A 17,671-nucleotide genomic window follows, 5' to 3' on the forward strand; every position below is an offset into this window, starting at 1 on the left:
ACACCTTTTCCTCCTCTTGGTTCGCGTCTGACTCAAGTTGGAAGTTTGGAATTCTATATTCATGTCTTCATGTCTCCCCTCTTCTCCATGTCTCTTCTACATCAACATGTGTCCCCTCTTCTTCATGTCTCTTCTACATCAACATGTGTCCCCTCTTCCTCACGTCTCTTCTACATCAACACGTGTCCCCTCTTCTTCACGTCTCTTCGACATCAACACGTGTCCCCTCTTCTTCATGTCTCTTCTACATCAACACGTGTCCCCTCTTCTTCATGTCTCTTCCACATCAACATGTGTCCCCTCTTCTCCATGTCTCCTCTACATCAACATGTGTCCCCTCTTCTTCATGTCTCTTCTCCATCAACATGTGTCCCCTCTTCTCCATGTCTCCTCTACATCAACATGTGTCCCCACTTCTTCATGTCTCTTCTACATCAACATGTGTCCCCTCTTCTTCATGTCTCTTCTACATCAACATGTGTCCCCTCTTCTTCATGTCTCTTCCACATCAACATGTGTCCCCTCTTCTCCATGTCTCTTCTACATCAACATGTGTCCCCTCTTCTTCATGTCTCTTCTACATCAACATGTGTCCCCTCTTCTCCATGTCTCTTCTACATCAACATGTGTCCCCTCTTCTTCATGTCTCTTCTACATCAACATGTGTCCCCTCTGTGGAAAGAGACTCTGAAAGTTTCAGGAACAAAGATTCTCTCTCTTTTTGATCCATTTCTATAAAGCGGTCTGAAAGAGAGCGGATCAGAAGTGATATCTGAGACCTGTAATATATTGATGAAAAACAGGATGACAGGACCTTTAAAGCAAAATAATTATAATCCTCTGCTTCCTGTCAGGTGATTCGTCGTAGCGGTGAGACGGAGAAGCTGCTGTGTTTGGTGCGTCACCGTGCCGGACACCACTGTGAGAACGCCCACATCATCATCCTCATCATGGCGTGGGAGGGGGTGCAGCGGGGGCTCGCTGACCAGCTGTACCAAGAGCTCAGCAACACCCTCACTCAGTACGGAAACGCCACCAGCCGGCGCTGCGGCCTCAACGACGAGTGAGTAGCGTCTCGGTGCTCTCTGACACTCTTTGGGCTTATAACAGGGGTGTCCAAACTACGGTCCGGGGGCCAAATGCGGCCCGCGAGCCATTTTGAATCGGCCCTCATCAAATTCAAAAAGTATAATGTTATACGGCCCACAAATGAAACTTGAGCTTGTCTTGTATTGCACTTCTTAAATACATCTGTAAACATATATTACTCAGTAGTGGTCATGCGTTAATAAGCCCAATTTCCAATGAATTAAGTCAATTAAAGTAAAAAATATGTTCTAACAAGTTGATAAAAAAAGCCCAATGACTTATTTACATAACAATCTTGAAATACACCTCTTCATATTTCCACTTATAAGCAATCTGAGGCGTCTGTTTTAAGGAACGAGCTGCCATCGAAATACATGAAACCCTCTGGAGAGCTGTGATGTAGGCTGTTCAGTTCTCTTAAAGCAAGTAACGAGTATAATTTACATTTGATTGATTTTGCTGACTTGTAACTGAACTTATGAGGCCATAAACCTCTCCTCTCGGGAGTGGCCCAGCCCTTCGAATATCTTTCTGTATGTGGCCCTCGGGGAAAAACTCTGGACACCCCTGGTTTATAATATACATGTGTGTGAATGTGCAGAGAGCGTTTTGTGTTTTAACTGCACCTGCTTTTTAAGTGTTTTTCTTGGCATCCTAATAAGAACCTTTTGGACCTAAGACATGAGTGAAAGCATGCGCAAACATGTTCTTATGTATTTGAGTGGACGAGTCATGAACTTCTGTGCAGAATATGTGATGTTAAAACTAGTTTAAAAAGGCTAAATGACCTCCCACACCCTAGGAAGATTACAAAAACAAGAACTTGCGAAAAAGTTACAAATTGTAATATACAACTTATATGTACGTTTCATGGATACAACCTTATGCGATGGCGGTCCAAATGCTCCCTAATAAGGATCTGTGACAATGAAAAGTCACATTTGACCTTTTAAATGATGACGAAACGTTGACGGGAACCAGTTTCCCCCGAAAGGTATGCATTTTGAACACACCCTTGTTTAACCTGTTCCAGATACAGCAAGCCTTCACCACCCGCTGCCACACTCTGTTATTACTCTACTTTCAAACTGTATACGCTGATGAGCTGATCATATATCAAGTCAACTTGTATCTGTTTGTCTTACACACAAGATAAAGTAAATATATGTGTTTTATGACACTTCTAAGAAGTAACTGCCAGAAATACACCAGATAATTGACAGTTTAAAAAGAATTACACTTTAGGTTCAGTGACCAGTCTAATACGGTTGAATAAGAGCTTGTATTTGCACTCCTGATATAATCATATTCAATTGAATTTAGCGCTTTTCTAAATGCTCAAACACGCTGTACCATTTACAAAAAACTATAGCATACAAACAAGCAATCATAAACAGATACAAAGACACAAAATGCAATAAAATGAATTAGAAAAGCAGAAAATTACAAAACAAAAAAAGTCGTGTCATTCTTTTCCCTAAGTTCCCTTGAGACATTTCTCTCTGCCATGTTGTTACATCCCACTCAGCCCAGTTCAGACAGAGGGTACCCAGGATGTAAAGCATGCACAGGTTACACATCATCAGTGGCTCAGTCAGTGGGGGCTTGGACTGGGAGCCGTGGGTCGCCGGTTCAAGTCCCCGACCAGACCTAAAATATGGAGTGTGGATTGCTACTTGGAGAGGTCCCAGTTCACCTCCTGCCCTGCCGTGGTGCCCTTGAGCAAGGCACCAGACACCCCCCTTCCCCTCTTACTCCCCGGGTGCTGTACAATAGCTGCCCACTGCTCCTGGTACTAGGATGGGCTAAAAGCAGAGCACACATTTCACTGTGTGCTCTGCATGTGGGACCATTAAAGAGGGTTTCATCCCTCCCATTCCATTCTATCATTTATGCATTAAAACAGGTTTGAATATCCTGATTCTGGGAAAAGTGATTTAAAGGTCACAGATGGGTTCGGGTAACAGTAAAATAGGGGGAAATGTGTTGTTTGGGGATTGAAAGAGAAGAATGAAAGGAATATAAAAAGGTTAGAGAACCGTCAAAAGAACTGTAACTTCACGGGAAGACTAGGGGTTAGAGCAGTGGTCCGCCCCCTAGTGGTCCGCGAGTATATTGGTAACATTTCACATATGAAATAAATAAATACATTTAAGTTTTACGCACTCTCGCGGGAATATCTCCGCAATGGAGCGAGCTTAAGTTTCACTTTCGATTGCATGATATAGCCCCGCGCAACACCTTCATCACACATGTTGCCACTTGTTTGTACAATTTTCAGGCGATTTGTAATCTGTTCTAGAAAAACGCGTGTTTTTTTTATTGGTTAAGTGGTCCTTGGTATGAAAAAGTATGAGAAAGACTGGGTTAGAGGAATGTGAGAATTCGGTTCGGGGTATTGTCAAATATCTGGAACAAACTCCCAGAAACCTGCAGGTCCGCTGCAACTCTGACTACTTTTAAATCCAGGCTGAAGACTTTCTTTTTGCCGCTGCTTTTAATTGAGCTATTCACATCTCACACTGCACTGTAACTTGTATTCATGTACCTGTATTGTTATTCATGTTTTATTATCTTTGCTTTTTAATGTTTCTAATGTGTTTAATGCCCTTAATGTCTTTCATTTTTTTAAAGCACTTTGAATTGCCTTGTGTTGAAAAGTGCTGTATAAATAAACTTGCCTGACCCTGAGAGCGTGCTCCCTGTCTCCCCCTGCAGTCGGACCTGTGCATGTCAGGGTAAAGACATGGAGACCTGCGGCGCTTCCTTCTCCTTCGGGTGCTCCTGGAGTATGTACTTCAACGGCTGCAAGTACGCCCGCAGCAAAACCCCGCGCAAGTTCAGGCTGCAAGGAGAGCGCCCTGAACAGGTACTCGTTTTATTTCACACTTTAGTCACTTTTGTTGTCTTGGGTAAACTTTATGCGGCTTTGTTTTAACTTCAAGCATCAGTTTGCACGTACTACTGTAGTTGGCGTAAAGAAGTGGAATTCTTTGCCGAATGATTTAAAGGGCTGTAAGAAAATGTTGATGTTTAAGAACATGTATAAAGAAAGCGTAATTAGACAGTAGGAAGTTATTTATTATTATTTTTTCCCACACATGGCACAATAACAGGAGCAAATACTGAGTACAAATGCAGGTGCTATATAAAAAAGAAATACAATAATAATATCATAAAAAGACCATTACAGTAATAGCAATGACAAGAATAAACCGAAATACACAATGACGTGATAAGACAGAAACAGAAAACCCCTAAGACCTGAAGTTGACTTTTGAGTGTGTTTGTAAGCAACTGTGACTGAAAGAATATTGCTTTTATTCTACTTTTCTATGGTAAGGGGAAGGTAAAATAAGATGTTCTTCTCCCTGCTCCTTTGCACCATGCGCTATACACAACAACAAAAAAGTGTACATGTTTTGTAAAGTGTACATGTGTGGAATAAACAAAGTTCTGATCTGTGTGTGTGCTCTTCAGGAGGAAAAACTGGGGGTTAACCTGCAGCACCTGGCGACAGAACTGGCTCCTCTGTACAAGCAGCTGGCTCCGCAGGCATACAGCAACCAGGTGAGTTGAGGTTCAGTGCAAGAATGCTTTCTTTCCATTTATTTTAAAGCAGAACAAATGATCTGGAGGGGACTGAGGCAACAATGTGCCCTCTTGTAGCTTCTGTAAACTATTCTCATTTAAAACAAAAAAAACGGCGAACGCTGAACACAGTTTCCCAAAAAGCAACAGGTCATAATGAGAGCTACGAGGATTAGGTAATTGATAGAAAACGACTCACTGCTAAAAGTTTCAGTGATAGCTCGGTACAACAACATTAACAGTTCAATTCGTAGCAAGAACCAACCAGAGTTTTTAAACAGTAACACAAACAACTACACTTATAATCGTCCTCACACACAATGAGTAGAATCCTCAAGACTTTCACATGATAGATAGATACTTTATTAATCCAGAGTTGGCATATTGGTAATAACACTTCCTGTATCTTTGCAAAAAGACTAATGTGCTGTTCTCCAGCGCTTTCGAGCGGTCTCGTGCGGAAGTACAGCGCCACTTACAGGCCCGGCATATGTACTACAGCGTCTCCAGCGCGGTCTCGTGTGAACGGAATACTTTTTTGTTATCGTATCCGGTTCGTTTGCGTTTCGTATGCGTTTCCGTGTAAATGGGGTGTGACGAAGGTAACTTGGACTGACGGCTTCAGGCCGGGTGATAGGGCACTTTGTTGGCGTGATTGCACAGTATATGTTGTCTGTGGCTGATGATTGTGTGCACCTGGTGTCCTGTGTTGTCTCCTCCCCCCTCACCTGTGTCTTGTTGTGCTGATTAGAGTGTGTGTATTTGGGCTCTGTTTCCCTGTCTGTTGAGAGGGCTGTGTGTGTGTGTGTGTGAGATCCTTGTGGCTGCAGGATGTGTGCAAGGAGAACAGCAGGATTGAAGCTGTGAACTTTGTGCCCATGTTTTTAATAAATGCCCACGTCGGGTTATATTTTTGGACGTTCTGCCTCCTTGCTTGGTCTGGGCCGCTCAACGGTCAGCGTCACAGGGGGTCTAAGACATTTACTTTTACAATGTGCCTCTGAAGTGCTCCTTTGTGTATTTATCTTGAATGAATGTGAGGAAATGAGATTAGATAGACTTTATTGTTCACCCGGGGGAAACATTTACTTTGGCTTTTCTAAGGACAGCAGCGGTACACACAATACTCACCATTAGAACATAGCAATGAACATGAACAATTGTTCAAATGGGAATGTAGCAGCAATACATTAGACGAGTATAAAGAGGGCGCATATTATAAAATAGAAAGCTTAACCTGATCAGCAGGGCGAGACATGAGCAGCTTAAACTGTGAAAGAGAGGACACGTCTGCAGATATGTGTAATAAACTGTGTCCTCTCCCTCAGTGCCTGACAGAGTCCAAGGCTCCAGAGTGCCGGCTGGGACTGAAGGAAGGCCGGCCGTTCTCCGGAGTCACCGCGTGCATGGACTTCTGTGCACACGCTCACAAGGACCAGCACAACCTGTACAACGGCAGCACAGTGGTAAGATCACGATGTCAGGGTATTTTGAGATGAATTAAGAACATAATACAATGTTATTACTGTAACAAGAATCTGTAAGTAATGCATCATTTTACCTCTGTTATCTAGCTTCTACCACACGTTACACTTCATTTATTTCATAATACATGTTATTATGCATGCCCTTCATCTAATAGTGTTTTATTTTTTGTCTCACGGCTTCCACGTTTGCTGTAAGGTAAATGTCCCCTATGTGGGACGAATGCATACGTTTTCAAGATGCAAGGCTTTTATTGTCATGTGTGCATAGCTACAGTGGAGTTATGACGATGCAAGTCTTAGGTCCCAGGCTCCTCCAACAGTGCAACACAAGAACACAGATAATAGTGCAAGTCAATCAAATATAATATAAATAGTGCAGAATAGTGTATATACAAGTAATTGGAATATTGATATTGATTGATACATTTTATTTCGAACAAGTAAAATAAATAATTACAAAAACAAAAAATGCTGCAGTGCATATTCATGTAAGAGAAAACAAAAAACAAAGTGACATTTACAACAACAACAACAACAACAACAACAACAACAACAGCATTAGCAACATAAACAGTCCCACATCTAGTGTTCGAAAAGGAGTGAGAAGAAGTATAACTTATTTAATCTCACCCCCTTGTCCCTAAATTATTTATTTATAATCTATAAATAATTATCAATATTATTATTATTAATCTGCTTTACTTGTTTGACATATATACATATACATACACATACACACACATCGATACATACAGTCGAACACCCTCTCCATCCCTGTACCTGGAGAAAACAAGTTGCGAACAGGTGAATGTTATGGATGTTGTTTCAAAAGTTCCGGTGTTGAACAGTCTTATGGCCGGTGGGGTGAAGCTGTCCCCGAGTCCGGTGGTTTTAGTAAAGCAAAAAAGATTCATACTTTAGTCTCCCTCTCTCTGTGTTTTAGGTGTGTACGTTGACGAAGGAGGACAACCGCGCGGTGAAGGGTGTCCCTGACGACGAGCAGCTGCACGTGCTGCCTCTCTACAGGATCTCTCCCACGGACGAGTTTGGCAGCGAGGAGGGGCAGCGGATGAAGATGAAGACGGGAGCCATCCACGTGCTGCAGGCTTTCCGACGACCGGTGCGCAAGCTGCCCGAACCGGCCAAGTCCTGCCGACAGCGCCGCCTGGAGGCCAAGAAGGCAAACTCGGAGAAGAAGAAGAACAAACTCCTGCAGCAGGCGGGGGGGACGCCGGAGAAAACCGTGGTGAAGGCAGAGGTCTGCGTCACGGGGTGCCCTCACCCCCCAGGCAATAAAGGTAACATGATGTTTTGGTACTCTTGAATTGAATTGTCGTTTGAGCAGATGTTCAGTAGGGCTGTAAGGAATAATAATACACTTTATCTGTAGAGCACCGTTCATGCACAAAGCAGCCCAAAGTAAACACAAGAAAACACAACAACAATATTACAATAAATACAGAACAAGATAACACATCAAGTGATCCTAATACAATTCCCTTAAATGAAAGCTGACAAGAAATTACAATAGGTTAAAATAAAACAATTTTAAAATGTAAAATAAAAGCAAAACAAAAAAGACAGTAAAACATGGACAATGATACCAGTGAGAATTGAAAGTAAACCCAAATTAAAAGCCATAGTAGTACCAACATTCATTCATCAGGGTTCTTACACCTTTTCCAAAGTCAAATTCAAGCACTTTTCAAGCATTTTCAAGGTGCATTTCCCAGCTTTTCAAGCATCTTACAGCTGTTGTAAATTACATATTTATATACACATACTCAAATGATTATTTCCCTACCTCACATTAAATCAGATGTTCTTTATGCTACAAACAACCAAATGTGTGTTTCGTGATAGCCTTCTACACAAGGATGAAAAATTAAAGAAAAGAAAACTAAGTTTAATATTTCAAAAGGAGTGACCTGTACGTAGACTGGGCCTCCCATATAACCTGTCTGAGCCAATATACAACAATCAGCCAAATAACTTTTCAATACATTATTGATTACTATTGTTGAGGTACTTTTAGGTTGGCAGTAAACATAAGTCAGAGGTAAATGGTGTACTTTTACTCCACGACATGTATTTAATACTTTTAGTTACTTCACAGATCTGGATGAATGATGTGAAATATAACCACGTGTTGAATCAGACTTTAGTTCCACCTGGAGTAAATCCACCAGCTGCCCTGCAGTCTACAAAGTACTTCAGACTAGCTGCTCCTTCACCAGCTTTGAGAACACTTTCATGATCAATCATTATAAAACATATCATATATATTATTCTGAAATGGACCAATCTGCACAACGACTACTTTTACTGTCGCTACTTTCACTATATTTAGATGAGAATACTTTTATATTTTCACTTGAGGAACATTTTGAATGCAGGACTTTTACTCTAACAGAGTATTCCTACACCCTGGTACTTCTACTTTTACTCAAGTACAAGATCTGAGTACTTCTACTTTTACTCAAGTACAAGATCTGAGTACTTATAATTTCACTAGAAGATCTGAGTACTTCTACTTTTACTCAAGTACAAGATCTGAGTACTTCTACTTTTACTCAAGTACAAGATCTGAGTACTTCTACTTTTACTCAAGTACAAGATCTGAGTACTTATAATTTCACTAGAAGATCTGAGTACTTGTACTTTTACTCAAGTACAACATCTGAGTACTTATCCACCTCTGGTAGTGTATTAGTCTGAATTGTAGCCACAAAATCACGCAGAGCTGCATAAAAATATTCTCACAATGGTAACAAGTGGAAAATAATATTTTACAAATGTGTACAATGATTGTAGGTAATGTTGACTACTCAAGACACCGACTTATACATCTCCAAAGGAAGACTGTTCATTCTACAATTACATGGGATTAAAGCAAAATGTAGTTTTACTTCAATTTTATATAAAAGACAGTTTGTTTTCATCTGTTTTCAAATAAACAAAGTCTTGGCTTTCAGAATATTAAACTTGTTTCGGCAAATTCAGATGATAAATACAACTTTGAAGCTTCGGCATGATTACAAGCAGAGAACGGACTAATGTAACGTCACAGCAGGCATACGTGTTTCCCCGGTACACACACACACACACACACACACACACACACACACACACACACACACACACACACACACACACACACACACACACACACACACACACACACACACACACACACACACACACACACACACACACACACACACACACACACACACACACACACACACACACACACACACACACACACACACACACACACACACACACACACACACACACACACACACACACACACACACACACACACACACACACACACACACACACACTCGCGAGCTTCCCCCAGACCAGTAATACAAACGAAGATGTGTCTTCGGGTCAATGTGACTGATTTCGATAGAGCAAGTCACATTTGGTTTAGGCACGAAACATACAGTAGAAATACATTGCTTTCAAAATCGCTCTGTGTCGAATCAATAGATTATATTTCGTGACTATATAACACGAAATGCCGTGAGAGCTTCGTCCTCTGAACACCACAGGATGGCGACTGGAACGCACATATTAACATAGGTACGCTCCTCTGAAATGATTGTCCCCTGCAATTATTATTATCCCTCATGGAGTTCGCTATTCAGCTCGCTAACGTTAGCTTAAACAAACGTAACATGCAACGTTAGCCTAATCTAAAATGCTCTACTCCGGCGTACCTTTCATGTGGCTCGTCAGCGCAGACTCTCCCATCGTTATTTGTTGCAAACTTTGCAGGAGGCTACTCGTGGGCTTGACCCTCGTCTTAGCCATGGCTTGTATTTGTCTTCTGCTAGCCAACGCTCGGTGAAACTGCAACCTCCTGGCACACAGTCATCTATCTCTCATCAGAACGCCCAGGTCACACGTAAACACTTGCAGGTCGCGCGCATAGCGAAGCAATTATTTTCTTTTAATCTAAAAAGCGAACTATTCAGTCAGACAGCAATTTTTTGTAAAAGTAAAGCATTTACATTTTCAAGCACTTTATCTCAATTTCAAGCACCATTCCCAAAATTCAAGCACTTTCCCAACCTTGAAAACACCACGTCAAATTTCAAGCATTTTCAAGCACCCGTACGAACCCTGGTCATGATATGAGCGCTGCACGGCTTTCATATATCTAAACCTGGCTTTTCTGCACAGTTGGAGATTGAGGCTACATTCATATATTTGTAGAATTAGATTCCAGCGGTGGCTTTGTAGATATTGTTTCATTTTAGATAACTGAAGAGCTTTGTAAAATACAAAAGTACATTTGTTGAATAAAGAGGTATTTAATCTCTCCCAAAATGGTGTTTTATACAACCAAAGGCTCTTCCTCAATCCAGGGTAGCTTTGTTGCAGTAAGTTATTTTAGTGGGTATTGATTAGAACCTTGCAAAGATTGTAAAGTATCTCATTAACACTAAACAGAAAGCTCAAACATTACAAACTGAAATGCATTTGAAGTTTGTTTTGACCTTGTCTTGTGTTTTAAACTTTCAGCAATTATAAAACAAGAGGTGAAGCCCAACATCAAGAAGGAGCCCTTCAACGGATCAATGGATGGATACCCTGTGCAGGCAGCAGACCCCTTCAACAGCAGGTACCCCCACCCTGCCTACTATGCAAGGGGAGGCCCCCCCCCTACCGGCCAGCCCTCTGCACCCGACCCCGTCAACGGTCTCCACCCAAATCTGCCCGCAATGCACTATGGCTACTACAACTACCCCGCCAATGCACTTTTCCGCCCCAAGCTGAGGACCTACGAGGGTCGAAACGGCTCTTTGCCCAAACAGGGCCGCACTCCTGTCCCGGTGGACACTAAGCCGGATGTTCAGAGTCTCCAGGCCCGGCTGGCGCAGTCCTACCCGAACCCCCCCGAGCTCGCCAACCACCCGAACCACAGTGCTTACATCCAGCCTGTGGACTACACCCAGTCCCGCCCCTCCTCCGTCTGCTCCGACTCCTCCAACAGAGGCACGCCGCTCATCAAACAGGAGCCTATGGACATGCCGGTGTATGAGAACCCGATGCAGAGCCAGGCTAACACACCGAGCACCACCCCCCAGCCGGCCCCCTGGCCTGGGCACAAGCTCAATGGGAGTATCGGCCCCGAGGCCTCGCTGATGACCCCCGACAAGCAGCAGCCGTTCCCCCAGCAGTGGACGTCCTACCCCGGCTTAAACCCCCGGATGGCATCCCCTGCCCCGTCGCCATCACTCCAGATACCTCCCTCTCCATCTCCGTCCCCTCATCTCGTCCCAGCACTCCAGGGTAACATCCACCAGGGGTCTCCCCGTCCGGGAACACCTCAGCACTGGCCCAGCCCGGCCCCCAGCCCGCAGCCCAACCCGTGGGCCATGGGGCCGGCGTTCATCCCCGGTTTGAAGCACAGCAACCCCGCAGGAGCTTACCCCGACAAGATCTGGTCCAAGACGGGGGAGAGTCGGTGTCCCACTCCCCTCGGGCTGCAGGAGAAATCGTGGAAGTTGTGCGGAGGTTCGCTGGCGGGCAGCACGCCGTCCCCCGTCCCCGAGGGCCGCCTTTTCCCCGACGCCCTGCAGCAGTCGGATCAGGCGAGCTGGAACACCGGCCGCGCAGAGAGCGACGCCGAGAGCAACAAGGGCCTCGACGAGGACGAGTGGTCCGACAGCGAGCACAACTTCCTGGACAACAACATCGGGGGTGTGGCGGTCGCCCCGACCCACGGCTCCATCCTGATCGAGTGCGCTCGGCGGGAGCTGCACGCCACCACTCCGCTCAAAAAGCCCGATCGCTCCCACCCCACGCGCATCTCCCTGGTCTTCTACCAGCACAAGAACCTGAACCAGCCCAACCACGGCCTGGCCATCTGGGAGGCCAAGATGAAGCTGCTGGCGGAGCGGGCGCGGCAGCGGCAGCTGGAGGGCGCGCTGCTTGGCCTCTCGCAGGAGGAGATCAAGGCACTCTCGAAGAAGCGCAAGTGGGGGACGACGGAGGCCGGCGCCAGCCCAGGACCGGGACAATCTAAAGACAACAGGGAGGGGCCGGTGACGCGGTTAGCCCCCACTTGCCACACGTCCTCCATGGTGACTGTGTCTCCCTATGCCTTCACCCGCCTCACTGGGCCCTACAGCCACTTTGTCTGAGGGCGGACGTTCACACACACTGACGGTGGAGCAGCGCAGGGTGGATGAATGTCTCTCAGCCGTCCTGCAGTCTGGCATCTCCCCCCCTTCACAGTCCACTTGGAGGAGGGGATGTTTTTATTGTTTTTTACCTCATGTCAGGCAGGTGTTTCCGACACGCTGCCTGTGGTGCTCTGCCTCTCTCGTCCCCGGAGAGGAACTCCATTTGCTTTTTCTTGTTCATAGAATTTTAATGATTCGAATTATTGCTATTATTATCAATATTATTATGATTGCTATTGTTACTGTCAATGTTGTTATTACAGGTATTATTAAAATGAAGACTTGTTTTTTTTTATTATTGCTGTTGTCATTAATGTTATTATTAATGATGTGATTGTTTGTTTTTTTTGGTTATATATTTTTTTAAATCAATCAGTCTGAGTCCGTCAGACATTTGCTTTTTCCGTGTTTGAAAAACGTGTAACCTTTTGTTTCTGTTTCCGATTTGTCTTTGTTCTTGTCAAACTTCCAGCTGTACCTAGAGGAGGAGACACTATCTGCCTGGCAAGAAACGCGCAAAGTCATCATCCGTACACATCCGTATACACAGCCTTAGATACCTATCTTTATTTGTCTAATAAACAGATACGCATCTTTGAATTCAAGGCAGTTTAGACTTCGATAAAAGATCATTGCAATTGTTATCAACTTGTGTTTAATATTCAAATGTCATTACCTGGAATGATTCAGTGCACCAGCAGCACTTTTGTCGAATACATTATATTATATTTGCTATTACCTGGCACTTGCATATACTTTATCTTGGTATTTGCTTCAAATTTTCATAGGCATTTTCCTAGCATCATTTGCAACAAGAACATGTTCTGTTGTTGTCTGATCAATAGAAGTGGTTTCTGCCGTCAACGCAGTTTAGTGGAAATAACAGTTGTAGTTGCACAAGCAGTTGGACTTTAATGTTGACCTTTTTGATGTGGTCGCAGTAAGAAGTAGGACACATGAAAAGGCTGCGTCTCTGATGTTAGAGCTGAAGAGCAGCGCTTGGTTTTGCTTTTGATCCCCTCGCACTCTAAAACTGAAGTGAATCAAAAGCAAGCACAAAACAAGGAAACGACGCCGAGTTTAGAACAATTGCAATTGACATTTTAACCCACATTCGGACAGAAAGTTGCTGCTTGTCTTGCCGTTAGATGACGTGCTCCTCCTCTTCTGCACCCCTCCAGCTTTTTCCACCCGGTGCTCAACTTCCAGCTCTGATCCATTGTCATTCCTTCGGCTACTCTTCACGGCACTTGATGCTGTGCTTCGGTGCTCTGACTCTAATCTGGCTCAAATAGCGTTGGCAAGTGAATCGATTGATTGAGTGATGATGTAATGCTTCGAGACATTTGTCCTTTGTGCAAAAGGAATTGTTTGCTCGCCATGTGTTCCTGTAACTGTACACATCTGTTGCCCCACAGAGGCTGAAATAAGTGACACTTTTTGCAAATGCCACTTGACCCAGATCTGCAACTTCTACAGAACTGGTGGCACGCGCTTTCTTCCTATTACATTCAAGTAGTGGTGAGCATCTCTCTGTGTAAGCTCTAGAGGGCAGCAGTGGCAAAGCGGTCTCGCTCCCTTCCTGCTGACCGTGCATGGGCCTCTGAAATGCAGCTAGGGGTAAACGTTGTCCCCTTGTGGCACAAATGTGAATAACGTCTAGAGATGCCCCTCCTGGGTTTGCTTCAGACCTGATAGTGGTGCTCCTACACACTCTGGTGCTCTCCTATCAAACTTGATTTACTGTGAAGGGCCTTCCCTCTGCATGGTGCTGTCATCTTCGAGCAGGGGGGGTACCTTGGAAACAAACGACTGTAGCTTCTAGGAGTTGGCGCCAAGTGCATTGAGTCTGCAAAGGACTCGAATGCCAGGGTGCGTGGAGAGAAAAGCCAAAGAGAGAGACTATCTGATGGATAGAATCGCTCCTTTTAGATTTCAGGCAGCAACCACGTGATCCATTTGAATTCAAACGGTCACATGGTTTACTTGCAATGAAAGTGAGCGAGTAATAGATTTGGGAACAGGCTAACTCCTGGATGCTGGGGGGTGGTGTTACCTCTCTGCAGAGACACTGCATCACAATCACAACGTGCTACTGAGGGCCGAGACACGCTCCACACTCATTTTAAACCTCCTTTTTTATTTTGTACTCTTATTTATTACTACATGGTGATGATTGTCTTTGATGTTTTTTTTCTCGTCTTTGTTTTTTTATATAGCTAATACAAATTGTACATAGAGAAGAAAAGATTTATAAAAGCACTTTTAATCTTGATTTTAATGACGAAAAGAAAGAGCCGGCTATTGACAACTTGAAGCTTAGTTTTTTTTGTTCTTTTGTTTTTTTTCTCAAGAGAGAGATACAAATGTAAATATTAAAATATTTAGGTAAGATTATTTAACTGGTGAGGATAGTAACTAAACCATGAATGACGGGGGTATTTTGAAGTCTCTGACAGCCCTCAACAACAGTGTGTTGTGTGTACATGTGTGCTTAGTAACACTGCTGTTTGCTTTCCTTAGTACTGTACCCCTCGTCTATCAAACTAACTCACAATGAAACTACACTTCCCTTTAAACAACTGGAGGTTCCCCCACAGTGACCACACCGTCTACACCAAGTATTTAAGAAGCTTAAAACACTTTTTTAATTGTGTTTAAACATCTTGAAAGGGAGCCGTACATGTGATTGGAGCAGTTTGTGGTTTAAAGGAGCAGTGTGACGTTATGGGAAATCTGCCTGTTCACTTTCAGAGAGGTAGAAGAGAAGATGAGATGTTAGATATGGAGCTCGAGCAAACTTATCTGAGCATAAGGATGGACAACTATCATGGTTATTCTACAATAGGTTTGAAATTATTCATATTTCAAGGAATAAAATCGTATGCAAGTTATAACCATAAGAACAAATAGGTGTTAATGTTTCATTTTTCAATGATAAACGATTTGTTCAAATGCTTTTTGTCTTTTTAAAAGAAAGCTAACAACTTAAATCATTTGGCCTAATGGTGTATTTGAAACAACTCGATGTTTACCACATAGATCAAACAAATACAATCATCTTAGTGCAGAGTGTAACACTGACAGGAACAAACTCCGGGTTTGGATTAACCAATGTAGCTTTACACACGTTTATAGAGGCCATGCTAGCTGTTTCCTATCTTAATGCTAAGCTAACTAGCTGCGTACAGAATTGAGTTACATCCATCTTCTCATCTCTCTTTCAAACCTTTTCCCCGAATATCAGAAGAGTTTCCCTTTATTCATTTTACCGTGGATCATGTGCAGGACCACAACCAGAGGGGGGGTGTAAGGGATTTGCAGTCTGAGGGGATCAGTGGGCGATGTTTTAGCCAGTAATAAGCCCAGGTATCTTTGTCAGTTGTGTTAGCCTATCAGGAAAGAGACGGCCTCCCTGCGCGTTTGAACGTATCTACGATTATCTACTATAGCTCGCATACCAGTACGTATGAACTTGGCATACAAATCATGACGCCCCTGTGTTTAGCTTGTAACAATTGATCAAAAATCATGAACAACGGTAGTTTCACTGGTGCAATTTTACTCTTTAGCCCTCTAATGCATGGCCCACATTACACACAGACACACACTTGCCTAACGATTGGTGCTGAGGATACAGTGTATGTGACATCTTAATAACTTTGTACATTTCTATGGTTCTGAGATTCGGGGGTTGGTAAGCTGGTGCTATGAAGCTACACCTTGAAATTCACTGTGTTTAAAAAACAAAAAAAGTAAAATTGTGAGGGGAAAAATGATACCACAGATATTTTTCTGAGCTCTTCGAATGTCAGGAGAAGTATACTTTTGATTCAAGCAGTTTCACATGAGGGGAAGCTGTCCTGGTGCTGACTTTGTGAAAAGTCTTTTATTACAATGCTACAAATGTACATCTCTTTGTGAGGCCAGGGGGGCGCTCAAACAGCTCATATTCTCTGATTAATATTCATTGCATATTGTACTTGAAGTCATTCAAACTAGGATAAGATATAGAATCATAATGGAGACTGTTATCGGGGTTTGGTGCAGCGCAAGAACCAAAGGCTCTTGAAATGTACTAACTGAAGATGTTTTGATCAAAACAAGAACCTCCCTTCCTCTCCCTGTTCATGCACTTCCTCTACTCACCCCCTCTTTTTATTCATCACACCTTGTATATTTTGTCTCACACATTCACACACACACAGATGTACATCTCACTGTGTATGGCCCACTTTTAAAGGACACATAATTTAATTGTTGAACACTCAATTTTGAGACTTGGACTCTGGCCCCGTACGATAAAAAAAGATGAACCTACACAACGGCAGCTACATTCCTTTCTGAGTTTTAGGATTGTTCTTGGTTCTTTATTTTTCATGTCAAGGATGCAGTATGTAAAAAAAAAAAAGTGTTTTTGTTCAGTCTCTCTCTTTGTAGCTGTATGGTGTATTATGTGAATACATAGTGTATGTGGTAAAAACCCCACAATATTGTTTCATGTTGCGCGATAAATAAAAACATTGAAGTGAAAATGTGTTTCCTGAAGTGATTTATGTTTGTTTTCCCTCACAAATCTCCTGCTTGGAAATAAAAGGTTAGTTTGATAGCGAGTGGTGAAGATAGATGGATAGATAGAGGATCTTTTATAACACACTACACTATGCTTGGAAATAAAAGGTTAGTTTGATAGCGAGTGGTGAAGATAGATGGATAGATAGAGGATCTTTTATAACACACTACACTATGACTATTTTATGATACTGTGAGTTTTCATTACATACCATACAACTTTTTTATGAAATACTATGACTTTTTTTAGAACATAATATACCATGACTTTTTTACGGCATATTATATTTTGACTTTCTTTATGACATAATATACGACATATGGTGGCGAAGCCTGCGATCTAGTTCAGGCAGTCAACTCGAGCAACAATGATACATTAACACGTGACGCACCTCGTCCCTCTTACAACCAACCAATCACATTCTCCTAAACATGCCGCTCTATTGAAGCTGCCAGGTCTTCCTGCCTCTGCCTCGCTAGCTCCTGCTGCCCCTGCTGTGTTCACTTGCTATTGCTACGTTCATGTTCCTGTTGCTGTGTTTCATGTTGCTGCTGCTCGCCTGCCCCACCACCACCCCAGCTTCCACCTGTAGGCTCGGGGATAGTTATCTAATTATCACTCAATGTTCTTTGTAAATCTGTGGAGTGATGAGGCCCGAGCCTAGACGCCAAACTCAAACTGCTTCTAATAAATATATTAAGAAACACGTGAGTTGTCTGACCGAA

At 43.2% G+C, this 17,671-nt stretch overlaps 1 protein-coding gene across 4 annotated transcripts in view; it reads left to right on the forward strand.

The window, feature by feature from the left end:
• The window catches only part of tet3 (tet methylcytosine dioxygenase 3), a 52,913-nt gene extending 36,005 nt beyond the window's left edge, over positions 1-16,908 (forward strand). For all 4 annotated transcript variants that reach the window (XM_034090561.2, XM_034090559.1, XM_034090558.1 and 1 more), the window contains 6 exons: positions 855-1,063; positions 3,808-3,958; positions 4,570-4,659; positions 6,009-6,146; positions 7,111-7,465; positions 10,707-16,908. In XM_034090561.2, the coding sequence (XP_033946452.1) occupies positions 855-1,063; positions 3,808-3,958; positions 4,570-4,659; positions 6,009-6,146; positions 7,111-7,465; positions 10,707-12,331 (2,568 nt within the window). In that variant the 3' untranslated portion in view covers positions 12,332-16,908. The remainder of the gene's footprint in view (positions 1-854; positions 1,064-3,807; positions 3,959-4,569; positions 4,660-6,008; positions 6,147-7,110; positions 7,466-10,706) is intronic.
• Positions 16,909-17,671: the final 763 nt, after the last annotated feature.

Source organism: Pseudochaenichthys georgianus, chromosome 9 (genome assembly GCF_902827115.2).
Source record: "Pseudochaenichthys georgianus chromosome 9, fPseGeo1.2, whole genome shotgun sequence".
NCBI classification, from domain to species: Eukaryota; Metazoa; Chordata; class Actinopteri; order Perciformes; family Channichthyidae; genus Pseudochaenichthys; species Pseudochaenichthys georgianus.